A 26,466-nucleotide genomic window follows, 5' to 3' on the forward strand; every position below is an offset into this window, starting at 1 on the left:
GGTTAACTGAAGGAGCTCATGGTTGTTGGTCTCCACCGGCTGTGAGTAATGGGTAGAGCTGGAGAGAGTGACGGAGGTGGGTCGGAGAATAACGAGACAGACAGAGAGAGACAGAGAGAGACTGCTTTTTTAACTTCTGCATTTTAGCCTCGAGTTTTAAAGGATTTTTTTATTGGATGTTTTTATCCCCACTGGGCACTTGTTTTAAGGATTTATTCATTAGAACTTTGGACACTGCACTTTAGCATTTTTTGTTTTGATTATTGTTTTAAATAAAAGCCCTTTATTACTTTTTGAATATATCCCCTGGCTTCATGAGAGATTTGTCCCCATTTGTCAGCTCATCTCGGTGACATGATCGACGGTGTTGGGTTCAGGGCTCCCATAAGGACGTTGGGAGCGTGAAGAGAACCCGCATCGTCACAGCAGGTCTCTACAGAAGACATGGGGTCTTTGAAAACTTTCAATTAGTGTTTTCTTCTCTTTCCTCATTATTAAGGTCTTTACCTTGTTGACATACTGATTACTAAAAGTCAGTATAAATCGTGACTCATAAATTAGTTTCAGTCTCCTTAGTTAAGCTGCATGTAATTAAACGATTCTCATGTCATCCATTACTGCTGAGTGTTGTCAACTGGCCACAGCTCAAGGACAATGCTCATGGACGTTCACCGTTAGGCTCCATTTCTGTTAATCAGTTTGGAAGTGCTTAGTGTTACTGTGGATTTAAACAAATCTCAATCTGTATGTGTAGGCATTACACAATTAGGGATGTACACATGCACAGTGTTTACAAGTGAAGTCCAAAGCCAACTAACTTGACGTCCAGCAGCAACTGAGAAGCAAATCGTGTGGACCTAATGAAGCTGGTGAGGGGACTGCAACTGAAATGGCAGAGCGGGCAAGTGAGGGACAGGAGGAGGGAATGTGCCAATTTAAAGTTGGGTCAGGGTAGAAACTCCGTCCAGTATGAGTGAGCTACAAGTCGTATGAGCATAAAAGTGTACAGCATGGGAGGAGAAACGCGGCCTCCAAAAATGAAAACTGGTCTGCAGTGTAGTCTCTCCTCCTGGACAGCTACTGTGCTGCAGGCTTCCATTCTAACCCTTTCTTAATTAGTGACCAGATTTTGCTGCTAATAAACTCTTGCCTTAATTTTAATTGATGCACAACTTAAGACTCAGGACCCTTTAATTAGCAACCAAACAATATTAAGACACAAAATTCTTCTTTGGATCCATTGTGGATAAAAAAAATACGACAATATGAAATAAGTGAATGTAATTTGTGTCCCTCTTCCTAGGAAAAGCAAACTGAGAATCCGAGAACAGCATACCTTTCTTGTAGGATCTTTCTCCACTAATGGACGGCAATAGACAGGCACCGGTAAGCTTTTCATACGGTTGTCTTCCTGACCACCATTTGGACTCAGCTGAGGAAAAAGAGCAACAATACACACGGATAGTCTTTATGATGCATAATTCAAAGCTTGTTTTCTCACAAAAAGAACGTGAAAGGGGTCAGTCACTCTTCAACGGTGTTATATGTGAGTTTTACGGGGTGGTTGTGTTGTCGACTGGTAGTTATAATTCTTCTATAATGAGCTTCTGTAAAAGCCAAAGCTCAAACACTGTCTATATATCTTATATAGCGCCTTTCATATCTATCTAGCAATCGATCGATCACGAGCAAACGCTTACTGGGTGACTCAACAGCTAATCAAAGTAAACAGTCAACCACTGGGCAGGGCGAAAGTCAGCTCTAATCAGCTGTTCTCTCTTCCCACCGACCACCGGAGGAGTCCTGGGACGGACCATAGCGTCACTTCAAGTATGCCCCCCTTCCAGTTCATGAGCTACTTACACGTGAAGGCACCAGAAGTCGGTGCCCATTTGGACCACACTCACTCAGCTTTAAGGACTCCATGACGGAGACGCCTTTTGTGACGATGACTCACAAGGACTTGTGACGTTCTTATTGTTGCATTTTTGTTTTTTCATTTCGTTTTGACCTCATTTATTAAACGGGGTACTCAGCTGACCCCAAACTCTTTATGATATTCTGTTGTTTCTACAGAAATGCAGTATCTATGCTTGCTGCTTCTCCCAGAGGTCCAAAATGATAGAACATGGAGCATAAAAACAAGTTAACTGGCTGTGCTGCTAAGTTGATAAATGTATTGATTGATTACATAATATTCTCCAACCTGATTAAACTAACCCAGGGTTACAGGCCCACCATGCAGGTCCCACTCACACACAATGACACTGCATATTAATTTAATTTTGGATGTGGCAGGAAAACCAGAACACCCAGTAAAAAAAAAAAAACCAAGCAGAGAGGAGGAGAACATGCAAGGTCCACCTTGACAAACACTGGGTATGGGATTTAAACCCAGGACAAAGGACCCGGCAGGGCAACTAAGCCAACTATTACGCCTCATTTCTGTATAAAGTCAAGTCAGTCATCTTCCAACCCGCTATATCGTACACAGGTCACAGGGGTCTGCTGGAGCCAATCCAGCCAACACGGGCGCAAGGCAGGAGCAAATCCCCGGCAGGGTGGCCAACCCACCACAGTCTGTATAAAGTGTACTTTATTATCATTGGTTGTTGCAGCATATAAATGTGGTGACATCACTTGTGATATTAACGTGCTACTTTATGTTACTACTCTCACATTTATTGTCTAAACACTAGGATAAATTGCATGACAAAACGTTATCATTCATCAGGTATACTCTGATGATTTAACAGGTAAATTGACAATGAGATCACATGAATGGCGCACTGTTTCTGAAATATCTGGATTCCTAATGCTCAACCCCTGCCCCTCCGCTGAGATGGACATTATTACTTATTAATTAGGTCCACTGGGCTTGCAGGTTAATTCTCCATTTTTTTCAGGGACTTTAGGAGACATGAGAAGCTGGGGAGGTCCAGTTACTACAGTGGTCCACAGAAGACGCCATACAGCCCACCAAGACAAACAAGCACGCTCCCCACGTAGGAGGCTTATATCGCGTGAAAGGTAATTCAGGTTCATTTTGAGGAGAGTACCTGCTTGAAGCGGGATGGAAGGCTCCAGCCACATGACTGCATGAGCTCGTCATCCATGCGCATGTGCTCACGGACCTGCCGATACTGCGCTCAGCCGCTGCTCCCGCCGAGCGGACCAGGCCACATTCACTGTGGAAGAATGAAATGTAAAAGTCACCTGACCAACTGCTGAAGAGCAACGTCAAACCCAATGCACTCGTGAACTTAACCAAGCAAAACTTACGGATTAGCATCTTAAGATTCCGCAAGGCCTGCTTTACAATGAAACGTCTGCTCTTCTATTCAAATTAGGCGATGTGAGACACAACAGGAAAAACGGAATCAAGTAAGTCGCGGCTCATACTCACTCGAAAGGATTGCTGGTGGAGATCTGGCACATGGTGTAGCTGCGGCGCTGGGAGAAGCCTGCTGGCGTTGGCGACTTGTAGTGTATGTTAACTGCAGTAGAGGAGCGCTTGGTTGGAGGTGGACTTGAGGAAGTACTGAAGAGTCTTGCAAAGCTGCGTGAGTGAGGAATATGAAAATAGTGACCTTTACTATAGCGCATGCAGGCCAGTTGACCTTGTCAGCTTAAATATGTCCCAGGACATTTAACTATTTCCACATACAACTCCATAGACTAAACTTCTCCTGCTGACTTTACTGCACTCAATAATAATAATAATAAGAAGAAGAAGAATCATCCATTACATTTATATAGCGCTAGCACACAGGGAGGACCCAGGACTAATGAAGGTTCTCTCAATATCTCCTCATCCCCCCATTGGCACCTCCCAATATCAGATACCCTATCAAGAGGCAGCTTGTTCCTCAGGCCTGCAATACTTACAACTGCCAAATGCTGGATCGCTTCTTTTCTGGATATAGAGGATTTTCACGTGAGGCTCTAAAAAAAAACAAATCGGAAAGGCAAACCGCTTAGAGAAACATCCATTCACAATTTGGGAAGATTCAAATATGCACGGTATTGAGAAATTCATTCATGCATTTATTTCTGATAGGACTGATGACTACCACAATTCACAGGCTGTTCAAAACAGTTCAGTTCATTCAAAATGCTGTTGCAATAAATCATCACGAGAACTAGAAAAGCGTGAACACACAACTCCAGTTCTCAAGCGCTTACACTGGCTCCCAGTTAAGTTTTATTTTACATATAGAGCTTTAAATTGCTCAGCCCTTGCTTGCCTACCCAAACTTATTATTTACAAACCAGAGTATACATTAAGAATCTCATGATGTCGGCCCTTTTATGTTTCCAAGGATTAACAAAATAAAAGTGGGAGGTTGAGCTTTTAGTTACAAGGCCCCAAAGCTATGGAAAGATCGACCTGCTTATACAAGAGGGTGCCTCAGCTTTTAAATCCAGGCTGAGGACTCACTACTTTAGTCTGGCACACCCTGACTAGAGCTGCTGATTAGCGGTGCACACTGCATCAGCGTTTGTTTGTCATTTATACAAAGACATACAATGTTGATAAACCATTACTGACCTTCATCGACTCTGTTTCTATTCTCAGTATCTTGTTGTGGCACTTGGTGTCACTGCTCTACTGCCAAGCTGTCCTCCTGCCTAAGGAAAAGTCAGCTGAGATACTAGGAGCCCCCAAGTCATCAGATGGAGAGATTCTGTCATCAGACTGGTCGGCCAGCACAGACCCTACTGTGGGATGATCAGCAGAGGGTGGGTGGCTAGTTGGCCGAGGTCCCCAGGACTCTGACTGCGCCTGACTTTGACTTTCTCTCTTACTATTGGCCATGGACCCCCCCCCCCCCCCCCCCCCCACCCAGACAGGGGAAAGGGATTTTTCTCTCCTCCATTGCCAACTGGTATCATCCAACAATTAATTAATGGAAAGATATTGTTGGTTTCCATTTATATTGATCAATTTGAAAATATTTTGTTTTTGCGTCTTTATGTGTACTAATTCTGTATTTAGTCATTTATAAACTTTACACTTGCATATTACCTAAGTGCTCCTTACAGTGCTCTGCGCCTACTCAGTGAAGAGCGCTATACAAAAATAAACTGAATTGAACTGAACAGAATGTGCACTGCAGTGCAGCTTTGTAAGAGGTGCTCATGTGGAGGCCGTCTGCCATCCCACACCTAAAGGTGAATGTGCAAGTGCGATCATTCAGCAGAACGCTGCTGGGGATCCTTCATACCTTCAGCAATACACCTTCATAGTGCGTCACTGGACTGCTTCTCTTATCTGCAGCCAAATCAGAGGTTCCTTTTGTAATTGTATGTTTGAGGGGTTGTTGGTGTTTGTTATAATATTTCAGCATTTCTTGGGATTCTGTAAATGCTAAATTTCCCATTGGGATTCTTAACGGTCGGTCGGTCGGTCTGTCTGTCTGTCTGTCTTTAATTGTTGCTGACAGGCAGGCAGTGAAGTGTATTTGATTAAACTTGTAAACATATGGTACCAAAGTGAAATTATTACAATAAGTGGTAATGGCTATTAGACAATAATATATTTAGATGTGTGGTACCATGCAAAGCTGGCATTGATGGAAACGGAATCTCCAATTGTGTTCTAATGGAAAATGTCACCTGAGGATGGTTCACCGACAAATGCGCGATAGACAAATCTGCACTGACAAAACCGTGACCGACAAATGCGCGCCGACAAACCCGCAAACTGATTTTCGACAAATGTGCGCCGACAAAATCGCGAAAATCAAAATCTCTGTATCAACAAGCTGTGGAAAGCCTATCGACTGTGCTGACCCACTAATATGTAGCCAGGTATCATGTAATATATAGCAAAATGTTTTATTTCTCATATCTCATAATATTGATATCTAAATTAAGTTTTACAAACCATATTTAAGTAGAACTGTTTATGCTTTTATACTACTAATTATCGCGCATTTGTCGGCGTGTTTTTTTTGGGGCACATTTGACGTCGCGATTTTGTCGGCACGCATTTGTTGGGTCACTGAGCCACCCCCTTGCTATTATGGGGTGCCTTATAACAGGGAAGATTAGCGGCTAATACCAAACCCACATTGTGCACGTACGTCTAGTAACCAGGGCTCATAGGGTCAGCAGGACACTTTTCCCAGGGGCTACCAGCAGGCATTTTTAACAGAAGGCTTATGTCTACCAATATTGGGTATAAATTGTTTTATCCTGACAAGAGAGAGAGACAGATGTCTGGCGTGACAGAGGCTGTGATGTGTGTGGATGTGTTAGTGGCAGTTAAGCCATCTTCTTCCACCCCCAGTACCTTGCCTGTTTCGGACTCACTGTATTATCAGTGACGGGCACGGTCTACAGGCTAATCAGGTCATTACTGTCACGTGTGCGGACTACAATATCATTCTTACTTGCACATTGTAGTTAAGATGCAGTATTTGTTTTAAGAGTAAAAGCCAAAAACGACTCTGCTCAGTTGTCCACCCACCTGATCATCTCACTCCACCGCACAGCTTCCTGCAGTTCCATGAGTCGCTCTTTATACTGGTTTCTCTCCATGAGGACGCGGGCCATCTCCACCCTGGTAAACTTCCGTCGCTGGGCCATGGGCACATCATCCTGTAAGGGTGATGAGTACTTCCTCGGCAAACACATACAGTCTAGAGTTAAAGGGGCTACTAAGAGCAGCTCCAAAATTACTAAGAGTATTACTGAGAGTTAACCGAAAATAGGTGTGCTGCCTCTAAATACGTGAAACATTAAAACTGCCCACTGAGAATATTGCAATCACACCCCATGGTTGGTCCTCTCTTTACTTCTTTCAGCAGCCACTAAAGCCCTCCAGAAAATGTAAGCATGAATGCCTGAGCAGGTCCACGCCAACTCCTACTTACACAATCAACACTTTCTTCCTTGTTGTCCTGCCGTGCTTCCAGTGCTTCTGATCTGATCCTGAAGAGTAGAGAGGCTCGTGTCAGAAGACATATTTCAGCTTGCTGGAAATTCTTCACAATATTTTACAATCTTAAACACAGTAAGCATGGAGCTTCCTTATGTACAGTAGATAAGCCCACTGTTACATTTCTCCAGCTATTTCTGGGAAGCCTAGCAGTTCCTCCTCATCTCTATCAGCATTTGTAGTCGGTGCCCGCTGCCCCCTTACCGTTTCAGCTCTTCTTCCAACTCTTTGATCCTGGTTTCCAGTTTGATCTTGGCCTGCCGCACAGCTTCCAGTTCGCCCCTCAGCACCTCCTGCTCACTGGACAGTTCATCAACCTTGGCAATGAGGTCGTTCTTGACAATGTTCAGGGCATTCCTGCTCAGAAAGAGAAAGGTGATGAAAGAACTGTCACAGGAACACATGGGAAGTGCTACATATAAATATAGTGTCCATTTACTGCATCTTGTGCCAATCTGCACCAAATTCTATCTATGCTACAAAAAAGGTATTATATACATATACAGTCATATGAAAAAGTTTGGGACCCCTCTCAGCCTGCATAATAATTGACTCTCCTTTCAACACAAAGATAACAGTGCTATGTCTGTCATTTCCTAGGAACATCTGAGTACTGCAGCGTTTTCCGAACAAAGATTTTTAGTGACACAGTATTTAGTTGTATGAAATTAAATCAAATGTGAAAAACTGGCTGTGCACAAATGTGGGTCCCCTTGTCATTGTGCTGATTTGAATGCCTGTCACTGCTAAATGCTGATTGGTGTGATGAGCTCATTAAGCCTTGAACTTCATAGACAGGTGTGTCCATCATGAGATATAAAGGTATTTAAGGTGGTCAATTACAAGTTGTGCTTCCTTCCCTTTGACTCTCCTCTGAAGAGTGACAGCATGGGATCCTCAAAGCAACTCTCCAAAGATCTGCAAACAAAGATTGTTGAGTCTCCTGGTTTAGGGGAAGGCTACAAAAAGCTATCTCAGAGGTTTAAACTGTCAGTTTCAAGCATAAAGAATGGAATCAGGAAATGGAAGGCCACAGGCACAGTTGCTGTTAAACCCAGCAGGTCTGGCAGGCCAAGAAAAATACAGGAGTGGCATATGAGCAGGATTGTGAGAATGGTGACAGACAACCCACAGATCACCTCCAAAGACCTGCAAGAACATCTGGCTGCAGATGGTGTATCTGTACATCGTTCTACAATTCAGCACATCTGTATGGCAGGGTGATGAGAAAGAAGCCCTTTCTGCACTCGCACCACAAACAGAGTCGCTTGTTGTATGCCAATGCTCATTTAGACAAGCCAGATTCATTTGGGAACAAAGTACTTTGGACTGATGAGACACAAATGGAGTTATCTGGTCATAAGAAAAAGCACTTTGCATGGCGGAAGAAGAACACCGCTTTCTAAGAAAAACACCTGCTACCTACTGTCACATTTGGTGGAGGTTCCATCATGCTGTGCGGCTGTGTGGCCAGTTCAGGGACTGGGGCCCTTGTTAAAGTCGAGGGTCGGATGAATTCCACCCAATATCAACAAATTCTTCAGGATAATGTTCAAACATCAGTCACAAAGTTGAAGTTACGCAGGGGTTGGATATTCCAACAAGACAATGAGCCAAAACACAGTTGGAAATCTACAAAGGCATTCATGCAGAGGGAGAAGTACAATGTTCTGGAATGGCCGTCACAGTTCCCTGACTTGAATGTCATTGACAATCTATGGGATGATTTGAAGCAGGCTGTCCATCAAATTGAACTGAACTGGAGAGATTTTGTATGAAGAATGGTGAACAAGACCTCCATCCAGAATCAGACACTCATCAGAGGCTACAGGAGGACAGCGTCTAGAGGACAAAAGGAGGCTCAACTGAGTATTGACGTCATATCTCTGTTGGGGTGCCCACATTTATGCACCTGTCTAATTTTGTTATGATACATATTGCATATTGTCGATGTGAAAACACAAATGTGGACAGAAATCGTTTTCTTCTAAAAATTTTTACATGAAAGCATAGCAGTGTGAATGTAGCCTGAGTCAAAGTGAACAGATTGTCATCTAGTGATTTGTTTCTTGTGTGCACAAATTTGCTGCCAAGACATAAAAGAGAAGCTGAACCTTACTTTGTCTCCAGAAGCTGGGTGTTCTCAATCAGCAGATTCTCGACTTCCTTCCCCATGCCTGAAAGAAAAGACCAGACAGCATCAGAAGAACGAGTCATGAGGGTGTATAGCCACACCACCGTCTTCCAGGCTAAACTGCAATGGAAGAACATGCCACTGATAAGATGACACCAGCACAGCATGAAAACTGTAGGGCCTGCAGGAATACGTGTTCAAAAATAACATGCCGGATTTCACCCACAATATAGCGGTGCTCTGTACTTATAATGCTACTTCACCTTACACAACTGTAGATAATGTTGCTACTGCACTCAAGAGACAGAAAGGAACGCGTCCTTATCACCTTAATGCATATCTGTGCATGAACAAATCTCCCCAGAAAATGACAAAGAACTGCCAGTGTCACAAGAGGTGGGATGACAGATTCGGCAATGGGTATGGAAAAATGTGGTGGAGGTAATGGTGTGCACTTCAAATAGTGCTTTACAAAAAGGAGAGTACAGTGTACCCTAAAAGTGTAACTGCAGTGGGAATTACACATACCAGTAAATATATATAACAATAAAAAGACAGCACGGTGGTGCAGTAAAGAGCGCTGTTGCCTCACGACTTTAGCATCCTGGGTTCAAAGCCCATGCCTGTCACCACCCGTATGGATGATACACATTCCCTCTTCAGTCAGGGAACCCTGAAAGGAACAAACGTATGTCAGAGTGTCCCATTGGTGGACACAACAAGCTGGACCTGCTCTGTCCAAACATCAGCGTCTTTATATGTAAACCTGGGGTACAACTGGGCAGGTCTGACCACATCTTACAGCCACCAACAAGCCTGTTATTGAGAGCAGCAGCTCTCTTATGATCTAAGCCAGACGTCCTTGTACATGTTTGGGTGGAGCTTGTGGTTTGTTATAACAGTTTCTTGAGCTTCTGTAAAGTATCAATTTCCCGTTTGGGACAAATAAAGTATGTACTGTATGTATGCTGTCACAGGTGGCTGAGGGTGGTACCCAGCCAGGACACCCAGGGCTTACGCCTCCCCCAGACCACGTGGGGGCGACCGCCCTGGTGGCTTTGGGGACCACAGGAACAGAGCTTGGAAGCTCAACTGTATAAGGGCTGTGGTCACCACAAGGGGGCGCCCCAATTCCTTTGAAGCCCTGGCCCTCAGTGCTTCTGCCACACCCGAAAGTGCTGGGTGGAAGAGGATCGGGGACACCAGGAGTGCTTCCGGGTGCGCACCTGGCACTTCCGCCACACTGGGGAGTGCCGGCAGAAGATTGTTGGGAGGCACCTGGAGCACATCTGGGTGACTATAAAAGGGGCCGCCTCCCTCCATTCGAGGGCTGGAGTCAGGTGGAAGAGGAGAAGAGTGGAGGCGGTCAGAGACAAAGAGAAAAGGCATTGTGAAAGGGCCTGGACTTTGGGGCGATTGGTGCTGTGGCACTGGGTTGTGTGTGTCATACTTGTATATATTTGTATAATAAATATGTGCTGGGTGACAAAACGATGCCCATCTGTCTGTGTCCGGGCTGCTTTCTACAATCTATCTATCTATCTATCTATCTATCTATCTATCTATCTATCTATCTATCTATCTATCTATCTATCTATCTATCATATAGTGCCTTTCTATCTTTCTATCTATCCATCTATCTATTATATAGTGCCTTTCTATCTATCTATCTATCTATCTATCTATCTATCTATCTATCTATCTATCTATCTATCTATCATATAGTGCCTTTCTATCTATCCATCTATCTATTATATAGTGCCTTTCTATCTATCTGTCTATCTATCTATCATATAGTGCCTTTCTATCTATCTATCTATCTTATAGTGCCTTTCTATCTATCTATCTATCTATCTATCTATCTATCTATCTATCTATCTATCTATCTATCTATCTATCTATCTATCTATCTATCTATCATATAATGCCTTTCTATCTATCTATCTATCTATCTATCTATCTATCTATCATATAGTGCCTTTCTATCTATCTATCTATCTTATAGTGCCTTTCTATCTATCTATCTATCTATCTATCTATCTATCTATCTATCTATCTATCATATAGTGCCTTTCTATCTATCTATCTTATAGTGCCTTTCTATCTTTCTATCTATCTATCTATCTATTATATAGTACCTTTCTATCTATCTATCTATCTATCTATCTATTATATAGTGCCTTTCATATCTATCTATCTATTATATAGTGCCTTTCATATCTATCTATCTATTATATAGTGCCTTTCATATCTATCTATCTATTATATAGTGCCTTTCATATCTATCTATCTATCTATTATATAGTGCCTTTCATATCTATCTATCTATCTATCTATCTATCTATCTATCTATCTATCTATCTATCTATCTATCTATCTATTATATAGTGCCTTTCATATCTATCTATCTATCTATCTATCTATTATATAGTGCCTTTCATATCTATCTATCTATTATATAGTGCCTTTCATATCTATCTATCTATCTATCTGTGTATATGTGTGGCTATTCCACCAGATCATCCTCATCCCCAAAGATGTGCAGGTTAGGCTTACTGGTGAATTCTAAACTGGCCCAGTATGAGTGGGTCCTGCAATGAATTGGCACCTCATCCCGTGATGGTTAACTGCTTTGCAGGAGATGCTGTCTGGATAGGCTCAGAAACGCCACGATTCTGTACTGGAGACTAATAAACAAATATCCATAAATTAATAACTTCTGCAAGGTGACACTGTTGTTATAGTCATTATCTTTTTGTTCTATAATTGCTGATGTAACAGAGTCATTAGTTTATAAACGCTGAGGCTGCACTTCAAAAGGAAGAGAGCCAAAAAGAAAAATGGGAACCTGCAGCAAGCCAGCATTTGGGGCTAAATGTCATTACTAGCTCAAGAGTACAAAGTGGCTGCCCGGTCCCTTCTGGATGCCCTGCTATACAATATATTACAGTACAGGAATGGGAAGCCACCCAAGTGGGTACAACAAGTACCAGAAGGTATTCAGTGTCTTCTGAAAAGCCTGCCTGGATTTCAATTCTAGTTTTAAATACACCTAGCTTAACAATAAAATAAAATAAAAAAAATCACAAAAGTGATACCTGAAAAAGACGGTCAATGATTAGGTTGATGCAAGCAAAATATGAAATGCACACCTTAAGGGAAAAACAAAAACTGAAAACCATATGCAAGATGGTTTTTGGGCAGGTCTGAGTTGGCAGCCAACAGTCTCCAGGAAGGCACATGCAGATATGGATCATCTGATACCTTGGAAATCTCTCCGACTGTCTAATGACATATTCATTCACTGGTGCTTTTATCTAAAGTAACTTCCAGATGTTCAAGTGAGATTTTAAATCCCTAAAATTTGAGCATTGGCAGATGAAGTGGCTTGCTCAGGGTCATACAGACAATTAGTCCTGGGCATTAAACTGGCAGCCTGTGTGTTTATAGTCGCCCACCTGTGCCTGCTACTGCAGGTTCTAGCAGAAGGGCCCCTAACGTGAAGCACATGGAAGTGATGTGCTCTTTACTTACAGTCTTTGAAAGCAGACATACTCGCCCACCAAACACTAAACACACTGCATGTGCTAACTTGCTAAACAAGGATAAGCGATGAGGATTGGCTCAAAGGGCTGGGTCGGTGGGTCGGTCTGGCGTGTGAAGCGGGTGAAAACCACGTCTGGAGAAAGCTGAGCTATTGACTAAACAAAAGGGCCTAATTGAACAATTGGTCTCCTCTCGTTTGTCAGATCTCTTATGTTCTGTGTGAAGAATCATTGATAGTGAAAGAGAACATTAAGTCAGGTGAAAGTGCAATGAAACGAGAGATGCAGGGCAGAGGGGTCTGGTCAGATTCAAGACAGAGAATGAGATCCATAATCTGCTGTAAGATCTGAAGAAGAAGAGAAACACGTCAACAGAAATGGACATTTTACAATGACTTGTGCCACCACACTTCTGAAAGTGCAGTCCTTGGCATTGAGCTGAAATGATAGCTGGCATGGCTGCCGTGCCATTCCTGGACTTTTTAAAATGGCCGTGTTGGCTATGATTTGATTATACTGATGCAGGAAAACAGAAGACCAAGGACCCTTTCTTAACACTCGTTAATGTTAAGATTAGATGTGATGTGGCATCAAGCTTTTGTCATTATAACGTTACAAATGCATTTTTAAACTGAAGCCATACTGCTGTCATTGCAGACCTGGGTGCTGGCTCATCAGACACACTGAGAACTTAAGAGACGTCACAGGCTGAGCGTGGAGGATCTGAAGGCTGCCTTACACCTACAACATCCGAGAACGTAAGACACTCTGAGAAACATAAAGTGGGGCATTATAAACACTCCCATACTGCACTGGTAGCACGGAGATCCCAACTGTCCAAGGAGCTCTCTTACAGTTTATCGGAGGAGCAGCTCATCCTACGATGCACAGGGTGAAGCTCTGGAGCCAAGCTAGAAGTACAATGGAAAGATTTCAGTTCTGGCCTGCCTCCAGACATCGAGGAATGTTTGATCGTTTTTAAGTAAGTTGGATGAGCGGTCACATCTCATGGTGAGTCTCGGTAAGTTCAGCTGCAGTGGCATTTTGGGAACTGCGGAGAACGGACTTCTTATTTCAGTTGCTACTTCAATGATGGATGGGTTTCATTTGATGCAATCAGACAGAGTGGGGACTGGACACGTATGTGAATGAGAAATGGTGAAAAAGTAAGCACATAACAATCAGAACTAAACTGTGTAATCCAGACACTGAAATGCTGATCCACATTACTGTCTAGAGAAATAAGCTACATCAGCCTCGATGGTGTTTAATAACTCAGTAACAGAAATGATTCCCTGTTAGCAACCCTCCAGTGATGAATCACTCTGACCCTAGAATGCTGGCGACTTCAACCAGGGGAACTCTGGAAAGAACAAACTTCTGTCAGTAAGTTCCATTTATGGACTCTACAAACTGGACCTTCTCTGTTCGAAAGCCTTTAAATGTAAACCTGTGGCACAACGGGGCAGATCGGACCACATCTTGCTGCCACCTACAAGCCTGTTATTGACAGCAGAAGCTCTTACTGTCCAAGCCAGACGTTATTGTGTGTATTTGGGGGTTTAGGTTTTTTTTGTTTGAATAATATTTACATTTTTCTTCAGCTTCTATAAAGTTTTAATTTCCCCTTGGGGACAAATAAATTATTGCAAATAAAAGAACAACCACCCACGATCCTTGTGTTGTGATCTGTGTCCTTTATTCATGTTTTATGTGATTTCCTGGATGGACTTACACAATCTATACGCTGAATTTGGGGTTTCAGATCTCAAGGGTTACAACTTTCTCATTAGTTTTTGTGTTAAGTGTAAATCGAGAAAGTCTGAGATTTTTCTCGTTGTGCCAGGACGCCACCTTTTCTTCATTTGGCGAATTGTTTGCCTCCTGTGACTTCATCAGCACAACAGTTTCAAGGTTGCGGTAAACATCTCCGAAGCATCCTGTGTTTTACGTAAAGACCTTGTGCTCCTTTTGACCTGCCAGTTTTCTGATCTCACGCTCACGATTCTGGCTACTGATTTTTAATTACATTTCCAGTTTGCTTGAAAGACAGAAGTGACTTTCAGGTCCGACCTTAGCTTGCCTTGTGACTAAGCGTATCTCCCTCTATGCTAAAAACGTTACTCTTTCACTCTAACTCATGTCACAGACGGCCGGGGTCCTTGCCTGGCCGGGACGCCTCTTCACTGAGAAGTTCTTGCCTCCCCTGGGATGCTAGATGGCAGCCGCCAAGGGTTGCAGCGGTGCCTCGGACGCCCGCAGGGCTTCATGGGAGATGGAGTTATCTACAGCCCTGTTTGGATCCGGGGGTGCCACCAGGGGGTGCCTCAGCTGTTCCTGAGCCCGTGTCAGTGGTTCTTCAGGGCAACAAGCACCTGGAGCACTACTGGGTGACTTATATAAGGGGCCAGCAGAGACTACTCGGTGAGCCAGAGTCGGGTGGAAGGTGGACAAAGCTTGCCAAGGAGGAGTGGAAGAGAAAAGAGAGAAGTAGAGGAGTTATTTGTATTGTGTGCTATTGTGCCCGTGGGAAACGAGGAAGGCGTTTTCCACATGGTGAAGAAAAATAAAACATTTTTGGATCTGTCTGTGTCGGGTTAAGCGCTGGTATAGTGCCATCGATTGTCACACTCAGTATACCTTGAAGCACATTTGCCAGATTTCCCCTTAAGAAGTAAATACATTTGTGCAATGAATGTGAAAACCCAGCAGAATGCAAAAGTAAAAAAATGAACGTCTTGCATCCTTTACAGATCCAAGAGAGTAACCACAGATGCCCCTCAGCTCTGGAGTGTGTGTGTTGGTTAGTCTCAACATTAGCCAGGGGACCAGAAACCTGTTGTTAGATGGAAGTTTAAAATGGTGGTACGGAGCAAAGGAGATTTGTGCTGAGGACCTGAAGGTGGCTGGGATAAGACAGCAGGTCATATTTGAAAGTGCACGGTTCAACAAAGTAATGATCAGAAGACGTGTATCTTCTGTCGTCACGTGCGTGCATCAGGAGTGTCTCACGGATGCTGGGACAACTAAAAATACAGGGAAGGTTTCTGACGTAACACGGCCACCAATATAGTTTCTATTTACATTAAAGTGGAGGAGAACATGCTAGAAGACTATCGACGTCACTGGCTCCGCCCCTCCTGCTTCCTCCACTGCTTAATCAGCACATGGCAGGAATGCACCCGAACAGGAACAGAACTCAACTATTAGCAGGCTGCATGAAACTCAGTGACTGATGGTGCTCTGTCTACAGGTGTCATGTCAGGGTGCAAAATCAAGTTTTGGCTGCGCCACTTCTCTGGACGTTTTTTTTCTTGATGCTTTCCCTTGGTCATCTCAGCTGTTCAACGCAATGTTGCTGAGTAAAAGTCTGTCCACAGGGAACAAACTCTTTAGGAACAAGTCCGTCAGTGTCAAAAAACACAATCATCATCCGCCATGGTGGCTTGGAGAGAACAAAAAAAGAAAAAATTGGCTAAGTCACCTGCACGAACAAACGGCAGAAATACGCCCTCGATCAATGGAGCGCTATGCCACTTGGCACACTGCAGGCATATAACACCTGGGGCATAAAATCAAGAAACACACCCTACTCCCATGCCAGTTCCGGGTGTTTCTGGGTTGTGAATTGTACTATTTTGTCTTTTTTCTTATTTCACCATATTTGTTCCTCTTCAGTGTTCACTTTTGATGTTTTGTCCTACAAGTTTAGAATCTCGGGTCAGACATCTTTGTCATTTTGTCCCTTTACCAGGTCAGTTCTTGAAGGCCAGAATGGAACCGAGTGTCCAAATAAACTGCAGATTTGGTGTTTTTATTTCTGTTAAAGTATATCCAGATAATTATATAAGAACTAGACATTAAGCCCGTTACAATAACAGGCGCTAGAGCAGTAGTCCATAAACATTAGTAGGGACAGCGTATATTAAATGGCAAGGGACCTTTTACCTCAGTAAAGTTTTTCCATAAAATGCCTTTAATTTTCTCTCGCAGTAATACTGGCTTTGCTGTCCGTAATATGTGTTTAATGTTCTGTCACAACAGTGGGCAATCAGCAATGTGCGCAAAAATAAATCTACTTTTAAAAGTCATCGTATTGTAATATCATAAAAATTCGTATACCGTATTTAGGAAAACCCCTTCAACAACTGACACTTTACACTTTACTGGGCCAAGCTTCTTAATCGCAAATCTGACATCCTCAGAGTGAACACTTGCACAACATTGGGGTAGCTGGTCTCCACGGCTCAGTACCCGATTGGATTGTTCATGTTTTATGTTTTAGGTCTTACCTCATTTACCAAAATCCGATTAGATCTGCTGTGCGATATTTTATAGGTCCCGCCCTCTCTGTCTTGTTTGACACGTCAGGCGGCCTTTGAAGTATAGCACCGTGCCCCGCGCATGCGCACTTCACCAGAAGACACACACACACACACGGACACTGGACACACACAGGGGTTTTATTAAAGAGGATAGTTGTGTAAGCCCATACACATTGAAATCGTCAGAAAAAAAAACTGAAATGCAGAGTCAGCATTTTTGTTTTGCGGACCTGCTCGCCTCACTTGTCTATCAGCGGCTAAGCGAGTTTCTCTCTCCTCGGAGGTTTCGTTTTGCCGATTTGCTCGCCTCACTTGTCTATCAGCGGCTAAGCGAGTTTCTCTCTCCTCGGAGGTTTCGTTTTGCCGATTTGCTCGTCTCACTTGTCTATCAGCGGCTAAGCGAGTTTCTCTCTCCTCGGAGGTTTCGTTTTGCCGATTTGCTCGTCTCACTTGTCTATCAGCGGCTAAGCGAGTTTCTCTCTCCTCGGAGGTTTCGTTTTGCCGATTTGCTCGTCTCACTTGTCTATCAGCGGCTAAGCGAGTTTCTCTCTCCTCGGAGGTTTCGTTTTGCCGATTTGCTCGTCTCACTTATCTATCAGCGGCTAAGCGAGTTTCTCTCTCCTCGGCGGTTTCGTTTTGCCGATTTGCTCGTCTCACTTGTCTATCAGCGGCTAAGCGAGTTTCTCTCTCCTCGGAGGTTTCGTTTTGCCGATTTGCTCGTCTCACTTGTCTATCAGCGGCTAAGCGAGTTTCTCTCTCCTCGGAGGTTTCGTTTTGCCGATTTGCTCGTCTCACTTATTTATCAGCAGCTAAGCGAGTTTCTCTCTCCTCGGAGGTTTCGTTTTGCCGATTTGCTCGTCTCACTTGTCTATCAGCGGCTAAGCGAGTTTGTCTTTCGTCAGCGGTTTCACTTTGGCGATGGAGTCTCTTTCTTTCAGCTTCATGCTGTAGCCTCGTATTTCTTTCTTCTTCTGACTCATTAACTTGGGACTGCCTTGCCGGCTCTTTGAGCTTCATGCTGTAGCCTCACACTTCCAGACAGACAGACACACACACACACAAACTTCCACGCCTAGATGTTTATATATAAATGGACAGAATTGTAGTTCTGTTGGTGGTTTAGCTACCTGGTGCTGACATCAAATGTTTCATCGCTGTGTGACCCCGGGTCACTCTACCTGCCAGTGCTCAAGTTTTATAAATATAAAAACAACCGTTTCATATTGTTGTGCATTCCAAGTTGATTTAGATAAAAATATCTGCTGAAAAAATAGACATCAAGTGTAAATTAAACAGAAACATTTATAAGCACTTCAATCTGTTTGCTATATATGAGCTTCCTGCAGACCCTCTTGTAATGGCTTCCAACAACAGTGTATAACGGGCACAGGGTAAACGATACACAGTGACATTGATGGCTGGGCCACTGGCACCTTTCAGGCGAGGGGGGATACGTAATGGGACAATGCAAAAACAGCCAGACAAGCGTGCAGGCAAAGCACTGGGGTGACTTGCACGGATGGAACAACACATGTGAAATGGGAGAATGGCAAAAGTTGTAGGGGGGGGGTGTGGGTAACAAGGAACCAAGGCCAAAATGCCTTACCGAAAAAATCATCACGCACTGAGCGTGCGAATCCATAAAGGAATGCAGAGTGGAAAGGAGAGGGGAGAAGCGAGGCACATAGAGAGAGAAGAAAAAGAAACCAATAAGCACCATGAGAGCAGAGCACTCCTACCGGGCACAAAGTACCTCCACACCCAGTGCGCCTCGGCTAACACAAGTGGACAAAGCTCCGTAGGAAAGCAAGGGAACAAAAACTCCGTCCACATACGTGTGCCACAGACACGCAAACCACCTGAATAAATTAAGGGCCGGCTACCACCTTTAAAGAGCAAAGTGGGAACAGACATTAGAAGGGGTGTCTGCTCCTGGTTTCAGGCCTTCACTTCCACCAATTACTTACTTGAAACCAGTTTCTGTGGTTAATATAACATCCGTTAATTATTACCATTTAGTTCAATTCCTGTCTAAGAAAATCAAAGAATATTTTGCAGGCTGAAAAGAATTAGAAGCCCACAATCCCTACAATTAGTGGGGTTTGCAAACTGAGGACGCAATCAGCTTCTTTCTTCACACTACCTTGGAGCATCTGGAGGGGCCGAACACGTATGTCAGGATGCTTCTCGTTGACTTCAGTTCAGCCTTTAATACTGGTGTCCAAACTACACAGTCTGGGATCAAGCCCTACAGTCTGCAGCTGGATGCTGGACTTCCGACTAACCGTCCCTGGAATGTCAGGGTAGGAGAAGTATACATCATGCCCTCTCACCCTGAACGCTGGGGACGCACAGGGATGCGTACTGAGCCCTTTACACCCATGACTGCCTGCCTACCCACCCGACAAACACCACTGTGAAGTTCGCAGACGACACAACAGTCACTGGTTTGATTACCAATAACGATGACACGGCATTGAGAGACGAGGCAAGGAAACCGACAACATGGTGTCCTGCCAGTTAGGCCTTGAAGGCTTCCTAGAACCTCTGGGAAAGAGGCCTTCCATACATTTGTTAGGCAAGTGGACTTCATAAGTGCAGCCTTTACAGTGCGGCTCTGCAAGAAAGGCCATTTGAAAAGCACTCTTGAGTGAGAGACGTCTCTCCAGGTTTTGTGAAGGAGTGGTTAGCCTAACGTAATATCTGCCGTCATGTATATTTAATGTGCAGTGGCATTTGGGCCACAACCAACCTCTCAGGGATTCCCAAGAGCCTTTTGAAATGCAGCTTTCAGAAAGCACCCTTGACTCGGTTATGGAGGCGAGTGATACTGGAAAATACAATTGTCACTGTTTTCAGTGCCAGCACTGCTGGCTTTGACCATTTTTGTGACACTTCCTACAATGTTTAGTGTGTTGTTATGGTGTATAACAACTGGGCAGTAGAAAACCAAATGTAATTCTAACAGGCCAGAGGGGCAGATTAGAAAGAACAGTTGCAGCACAGGTACGAGCGTATCTTACTGACAATGATCTGCTTGAGCAGTTTCAGTCTGGTGTTGGTCCTTTCCACAGTACAGAGACAGCTTTGGTTAAAATCACTAATGATTTGCTAATAGCCGCTGACCCATTATGGTCTGGCTCAACCGGAGTGCAGCATTTGATACTGCAGTCTCCCATAGTATTTTGTGAGACAGGTTAGTCTCCATTGGAATCTGGGATTATTTCTAACACTTGGCGTGCATCACATCTCTCCGGTCTTACACAGTCTGTTCAACTCAAGTATTTCAGGTCTCAGCCCACTCCACTCACTAGTGGTGTTCTGTGTTGGGCTCTCTCTTTTACTTATTATTACAGCAATGTCTTTAGCTCTGGTATTCAGTTTCATTGCTACGTGGATGACACTCAGCTGAATTTATCTACCAATCCCAATTGTGCCCGTCCTCTCATCATCCTTTCTGAAAAACCTGCTTCTCTTTGAATTTTCTCAAACTTAATGATAAAACCGAGGTTCTCCTCAGAGACACTAAATCTACTCTGACCAAACTTGACAGTTCTTCCTGGACCATTGATGGTTCTGTAGTTTTTCCTTCCCCTCAGGTTAAGAGCTTGGGTGTCACTCTCAACAAAAGCTCATGTTAACAATATTACCAGGTCCACATATATTCACCTTTGCAACATAAATCGTCTCTGTCCATTCCTCACGCCTAATAGTACTGCTATTCTTACACATGCTCTGGTAACAAACATCACATAATGGTTGCTGTCATTCTATATTGGCTGGCCTCCCTCACAAGGTTCTGCATTCAGAATTCTGAATTATTACTGGAGCCATCTCCAATTCTTTGTGAACTTCACTGGCTTCCTGTGAAATATCGCTGATCCGTCCTGAGGACTCAGACAGCATTTCTGTAACATATAAAACCATATTACAGTCCCTCCCTTTCAAAGATCCTAAAGTACAGTGGGAAAAGGATCTCTCACTCAACATCTCAGAAAAGGAGTGGAAGGTAGCAATGCAAAGAATTCACTCGAACTCCACATGTGCAAAGCATAGAATTATTCTCAAAACTCAAGATGATATATCGAGCACATCTCTCTCATTTAAAACTGTCCAAAATGTTTCCAGGGCGAGATCCAACCTACAAACCCTGCAATCGAGCTCCAGCCTCACTGGGCCACATGTTCTGGGCCTGCACCAAACTAACATCATTTGGGACCAAAATCTTTAAATGCCTTTCAGACAGCCTTGGGGTCACAATCCGTCCTAATCCATTAGCAGCTGTGTTTGGTGGGCTCACGGGTGGGCTTAAAGTGGAGAAGGACGAAAACTGTAATGGCCTTTACTACACTACTGGCACGTAGACTTGTCTCGCTCAACTGGAAGAATCCTGACTCTCCTACTCTAAGTCAGTGGGTCACTGATGTTATATATTACTTGAAACTGGAAAAAATCTAATTTGCACTTAGAGCATCTGTGCAAAACTTTTTCAACACCTGGCAGGATCTGATCAATAACATTTTAGAATAAGCTTTTAAATTGAGGTGGCGGGTTCTCTCCCCTCATTTACTCCATTTATCTTTATACGTTTATTAATTTATCTATGTACTTATTTTTACTAGTTTAAAGCTTTACTCTGCTGGCCTAGCTCTCTTTCTCAAAGGGGTGGCGGCTGATTTGTTTTGAACCTATATTTGTGAATCTTGATTTAATTGTATGGAATGTTATTTAAAATTAATAAAATCAAATATATATATCATATTAATTTCAAGATTCTGCTATTAACATTCAACGTTCTTAATAGCCTGGCACCTTCATATCTTTCGGATCTGCTCCATATTTATTCACCTGCTCGTACTCTTAGATCCCTCTATCATCCAACCTGCTATGGGGGTCTGCTGGAGCCAATCTCAGCCAACACAGGGCGCAAGGCAGGAAACAAACCCCGGGCAGGGCGCCAGTCCACCGCAGGGCACGCACACGCACACACACACACGCACACACACACCAGGGACAATTTAGAATCGCCAATGTACCTAACCTGCATGTCTTTGGACTGTGGGAGGAAACCCACACAGACATGAGGAGAACATGCAAACTCCATGCAGTTAGGACCTGGGAAGTGAACCCGGGTCTCCAAACCGCGAGGCAGCAGTGCTACCCACTGCACTACCGTGCCGCCCTACTCTTAGATCTTCTTATTTAAATCTCTTGGCTATGCCCTCTGCTCGGTTATCTACTAGGGGGTCTACAGGGAGATGCTTTAGCTTTGTTGCTCCTCATGTTTGGAACTCAAGATATCCATGGCAATGCCTTGGATAAAGCCAGACTAAAAACTTTTCTTTTTAAACTTGCTACTCCCCTTGATTCTACAATTTAGTACTTTTATGGTCATATAGATATGTGATTTTTAATTGTAGGTCTTCTATAGTGGCACGGTGGCGCAGTGGGGAGCGCTGCTGCCTCACAGTAAGGAGACCCATCTGGGTTTGCTTCCCGGGTCCTCCCTGCATGGAGTCTGCATGTTCGCCCCGTGTCTGCGTGAGTTTCCTCCCACAGTCCAAAGACATGCAGGTTACGTGCACTGGTGATTCTAAATTGTCCGCTGTGTGTGTGCTTGGTGTGTGTGTGTGTGCCCTGTGGTGGGCTGGCGCCCTGCCCAGGGTTTGTTTCCTGCCTTGCGCCCTGTGTTGGCTGGGATTGGCTCCAGCAGACCCCCGTGACCCTGTAATTAGGGTATAGCAGGTTGGATAATGGATGGATTTTTAATTGTATATTGCTATTTTTCATTGTATTGTTTATTTATTATTTATTGTTTATTTCTTTTAGTATTTATTAACTTAATTCTTTGTTTTGGCATATTTCTTTGACTTGTTTGTAAGGTGTCCTTGAGTGCCTTGAAAGGTGCCTTTAAATAAAAGGAATTATTATTTTTTATGATTACGCTTCCAGCAACATCTATTTAATTCTAACAGGCTAAGAGAGAGTGAGAGGTTAGCAGCGGGCACTGATACAGCGCGTCGCCGCACCCACCACATGACAAACCAACTCAGGATCCCCAGATCAGGACCCGAGAGCAGCCATGCGACGGGTGACACCTCAGCACCACACGAGTTCAGATGGAATGGAACAGCGTGAGGTTTTTTATGGTGGCTGGAGTGCCAGTTCTGCCACCAACCCCCAGGTTTTTCCCTGCAGGTCGGAGGGCCCACATGCAGGGCTGGCTGCAGATTAACGTCATACTCAGGACGGAGCAATTGCAGGTTAAGGGCCTTTGCTCAGGGCCCCAACAGAGTAGAGTCACTTTGGGCGTTTACAGGATTTGAACTGCCAACCTTCCGATTACCAGTGCAGATCCCTACCTCAGAGCCACCACTGGGGGGGGGGGGGGCATTTTATCCTACTAAAGATAAGAAACTAGATACACGTACCCAATGGTAAAAAAACGCCTTTATGTTAAGTTTTAAAGTGTGTCTTAACCTGATTGGTTGTCTTGGGCATAAAGGGCTCTAAAAATTATATTTGTGAAGAAGTATTAACCTGCCAACAGATGAAGAAACAATCGTGCTGAAACTCCTGGACACGTTTTGCTCGACTGAAGAGACTTTTTCTTCCATGGACATCTTCCAGTTGTACAAATGGTAAGTGTCTACTTTCCTTTATCAGTACAGAGGGGGATGTCACAGCAGTTAATTCACCATTATAGATTAAAGAACTACATTTCCTGGAATACAATAAGTAAGAGTAACTTGATATACAAATCCTTGATCTTCAGACCAGTTATTAACTGGACAGGAAAGAAAATGTGTTACTTCTGGGCCCCTCAAAATGAAAGTTCTGTCTGCTTCAAAACTTCAGTGTATTATTTAACAACTAAACTGGAAGCTAAGAGTGTGAGCGCTAACACTACTGCCCCAGTGCTGTCCCAGAGAGTGTGAGAGCTAACACTACTGCCCCCAGTGCTGTCCCAGAGCCCTGATGACACATCCTCGCTTCACTTTGTGCCCAGTTCCTAGCTTCTCATATGACCTGCAGCTAAAGAGCACTTGAGAATGTCAACCCCATGAGGTACCACAGGGCCACTGTTATAGCTCTGTCTACCCTCACAGTGGAGACATGAAGCTGCTCAGAAATGACTGTGCAATACTGCTTGACAAGCTTAGCACTTTCCTCTTCATTTTGCCTCCACGTGACTAATTTGGCCTAAATTCTCAATTTTAGCATGCTGGCCTTGAGATGGGAAGCCGTACACCCTGAGAACAGTTAACTTCCTGGGAGAAGATCAGATGGGGGCACAGGCTGCAAAGCTGACAATGATTGGACAGCGGCAGGGGAGTGTCACACGTGTATACCAATAAGAAAACCATACCGATCAGTCCGAGAGCAGATACACACCTGAGAACTCCCCTATGGTTGTGTCCAGCAGAAGCACATACAGGGAGAGAAAAGGAAGCAGAGAAAGGGTCAATCAGTGACTAAAAAAAAAAAAACAGAGAAATGAACACCAATGACACCAATGAGAAAAAGCATGATCTCCATCTAACAGCGTCATGTGAGAGCGCTGCAGCACACACTCCCATTCCTGCCCTCCTCTTCTATCGATGTCTGACTCGGCCTGGCAACTTCTACTAAGGCGATCGCAGCTCCCCATCAAGCTTAGTCAGACCATCACTGTGCGCTGAAAACTGCACACATCCCACCCCGTTTCAAAATAGAGAGGTGACTTGCACAAGCAGAATGAGGAAAATACACTTTCATTGAAAATGAAAACCAGGCGACAGGAATGTCGTTCATTCTTAGTGAAGATCACAAGGCTTTGGATGCTGAGATGGCCTACGTTCCCATTCTGCACCATGTGATGCTGATTTAAAGGTGATCTGTAAAATGGCTACCTGAGCCGATTCTTAGTTTGAAATACTCGCTCCAGGATTTGTCAAACCAAGTCCTAGTCTCGTCTTTGATTTTCTCACATTCTTTACGCAGCTTTAAACAAGTAAAAGTAGAGCGAGGCACGGGGGGCCATTCCATGGAGGTTCACCCAAGTGGTGTGCTACGCGATGTTCAAAAACATTTGAAACTTTCTTCATTCATTTAAGTGGCTGAGTGGTGACTCACAATTAATAATTAAAGCAAATAAAAAAGTTGCCCCCCCACCCCACTCCCCTTGAGAGATGACAGTCGTCACCGCTACCTCTGAGTCAGGGATCCTCACATTTAAACTCCTATTTATTCATTTGTGATTCTTTAATTACTATTATTTAAGTAAATATTATGGATTTGTTCTATTTGCCTAATCTTTTATGTCAGTTTTATTTATTTTTTGTTTCTTTACTTTCTATGTGTGTTTTATTTTTTTATTTGAAATACTTTATTAATCTGACCCTTGGGGGGACAGAGTGCGGGGTCAGCCATTGTACAGCACCCCAGGAGCAATTTTCAGGTTAAGGACCTTGCTTGAGGTCCCAACAGAGTAGGATCCCTTCTGGCAGTAACAGGATTTGAACCGGCAGCCATCCAGACACCAGCGCAGATCCGTAGCCACAGCTATGCTCCTTGTGGACATTCAAGAGGCAGGACCTCATTTTTAGGGTACTGTCCCCCAGCCTTTAATATACTGGCTGGAATAGCAAGTCCCCATGTTTCATTTGAATGTGTGGTGGTGAAGTTTGCTGGTTTTTTAAGTATTACGCTCTTTGTGATTTTTGGGTTTTTCACATAATGAGGTCTCTACAGTACGAATAATCACTTTGTTACATGAAACACACAAAGTGAAAACCGGCCTCTGATCACCAGTTTTTACAGATCTATAAAACAGCAAATACTGTAGGTCTGATTTCAGAGCATGTTGTAAATGAATCCTTCAAATCATTTTATTGGTTCAGGAGATCCCTGACATCTCGCTCCTGCATGCTAAAAATCTTGAAGGCAGCCATCTTTGAAGTACTGAATCAATGTAAAATTATTTTTGGCCTTCATTCTGCCATCCCAATGAATGAGCAAAGTTTTGCATTTTTTGAAAAATCTGCAGCAACAACTGGTTTTGTTTTTTTGTTTTTTTAATTTTGGTGAATCTTAATGGAATGATGCAGAGAATCAAGTATTTTCCTTTGTCTTGCACCTCCACAAAACCACGTGAGGTGCAAGTGGATGGTCATCCATTACGTTTACAAACTGCTCTGCAATGAAAACCTTTGGTAGCGCACTGGAAAGACATCAAGATCAGTGCTGCCCCAGCGGTTCTTCAGTGGAAGATGGGAAAATCAGCTCAGTTTTGGACTAACACTTCAACTTCAGGATTTGATGAAGCAACTCTTAAAAGTGTCAATTACCATACACTACTGGTCAAAAGTTTTAAAACACCTCAGTTTTTCTTCAAATTTAATCAGCTGAAATGTTTAAGGACAGATGGAGGGTTTTTAAGTAATCAACACAAGTTGGGACACCTGTGCAAATTGTTTGCTTCAACTTGTAATGCATCATTTACTGAGGTTACAACCTCCAGATGTTCTACTGCAA

General features: G+C 43.6%; 1 protein-coding gene across 1 annotated transcript in view; it reads right to left on the reverse strand.

The window, feature by feature from the left end:
* mapk8ip3 (mitogen-activated protein kinase 8 interacting protein 3) overlaps positions 1-26,466 on the reverse strand; it is an 88,357-nt gene that overhangs the window by 23,993 nt on the left and 37,898 nt on the right. Inside the window, 11 exon segments of the mRNA XM_051934273.1 lie at positions 1,337-1,432; positions 3,060-3,146; positions 3,148-3,216; positions 3,403-3,559; positions 3,889-3,945; positions 6,476-6,624; positions 6,882-6,939; positions 7,151-7,303; positions 9,066-9,123; positions 18,557-18,574; positions 24,346-24,357. Of these exon segments, the coding sequence (XP_051790233.1) occupies positions 1,337-1,432; positions 3,060-3,146; positions 3,148-3,216; positions 3,403-3,559; positions 3,889-3,945; positions 6,476-6,624; positions 6,882-6,939; positions 7,151-7,303; positions 9,066-9,123; positions 18,557-18,574; positions 24,346-24,357 (914 nt within the window).

This window comes from Erpetoichthys calabaricus, chromosome 11, assembly GCF_900747795.2.
Source record: "Erpetoichthys calabaricus chromosome 11, fErpCal1.3, whole genome shotgun sequence".
NCBI classification, from domain to species: domain Eukaryota; kingdom Metazoa; phylum Chordata; class Cladistia; order Polypteriformes; family Polypteridae; genus Erpetoichthys; species Erpetoichthys calabaricus.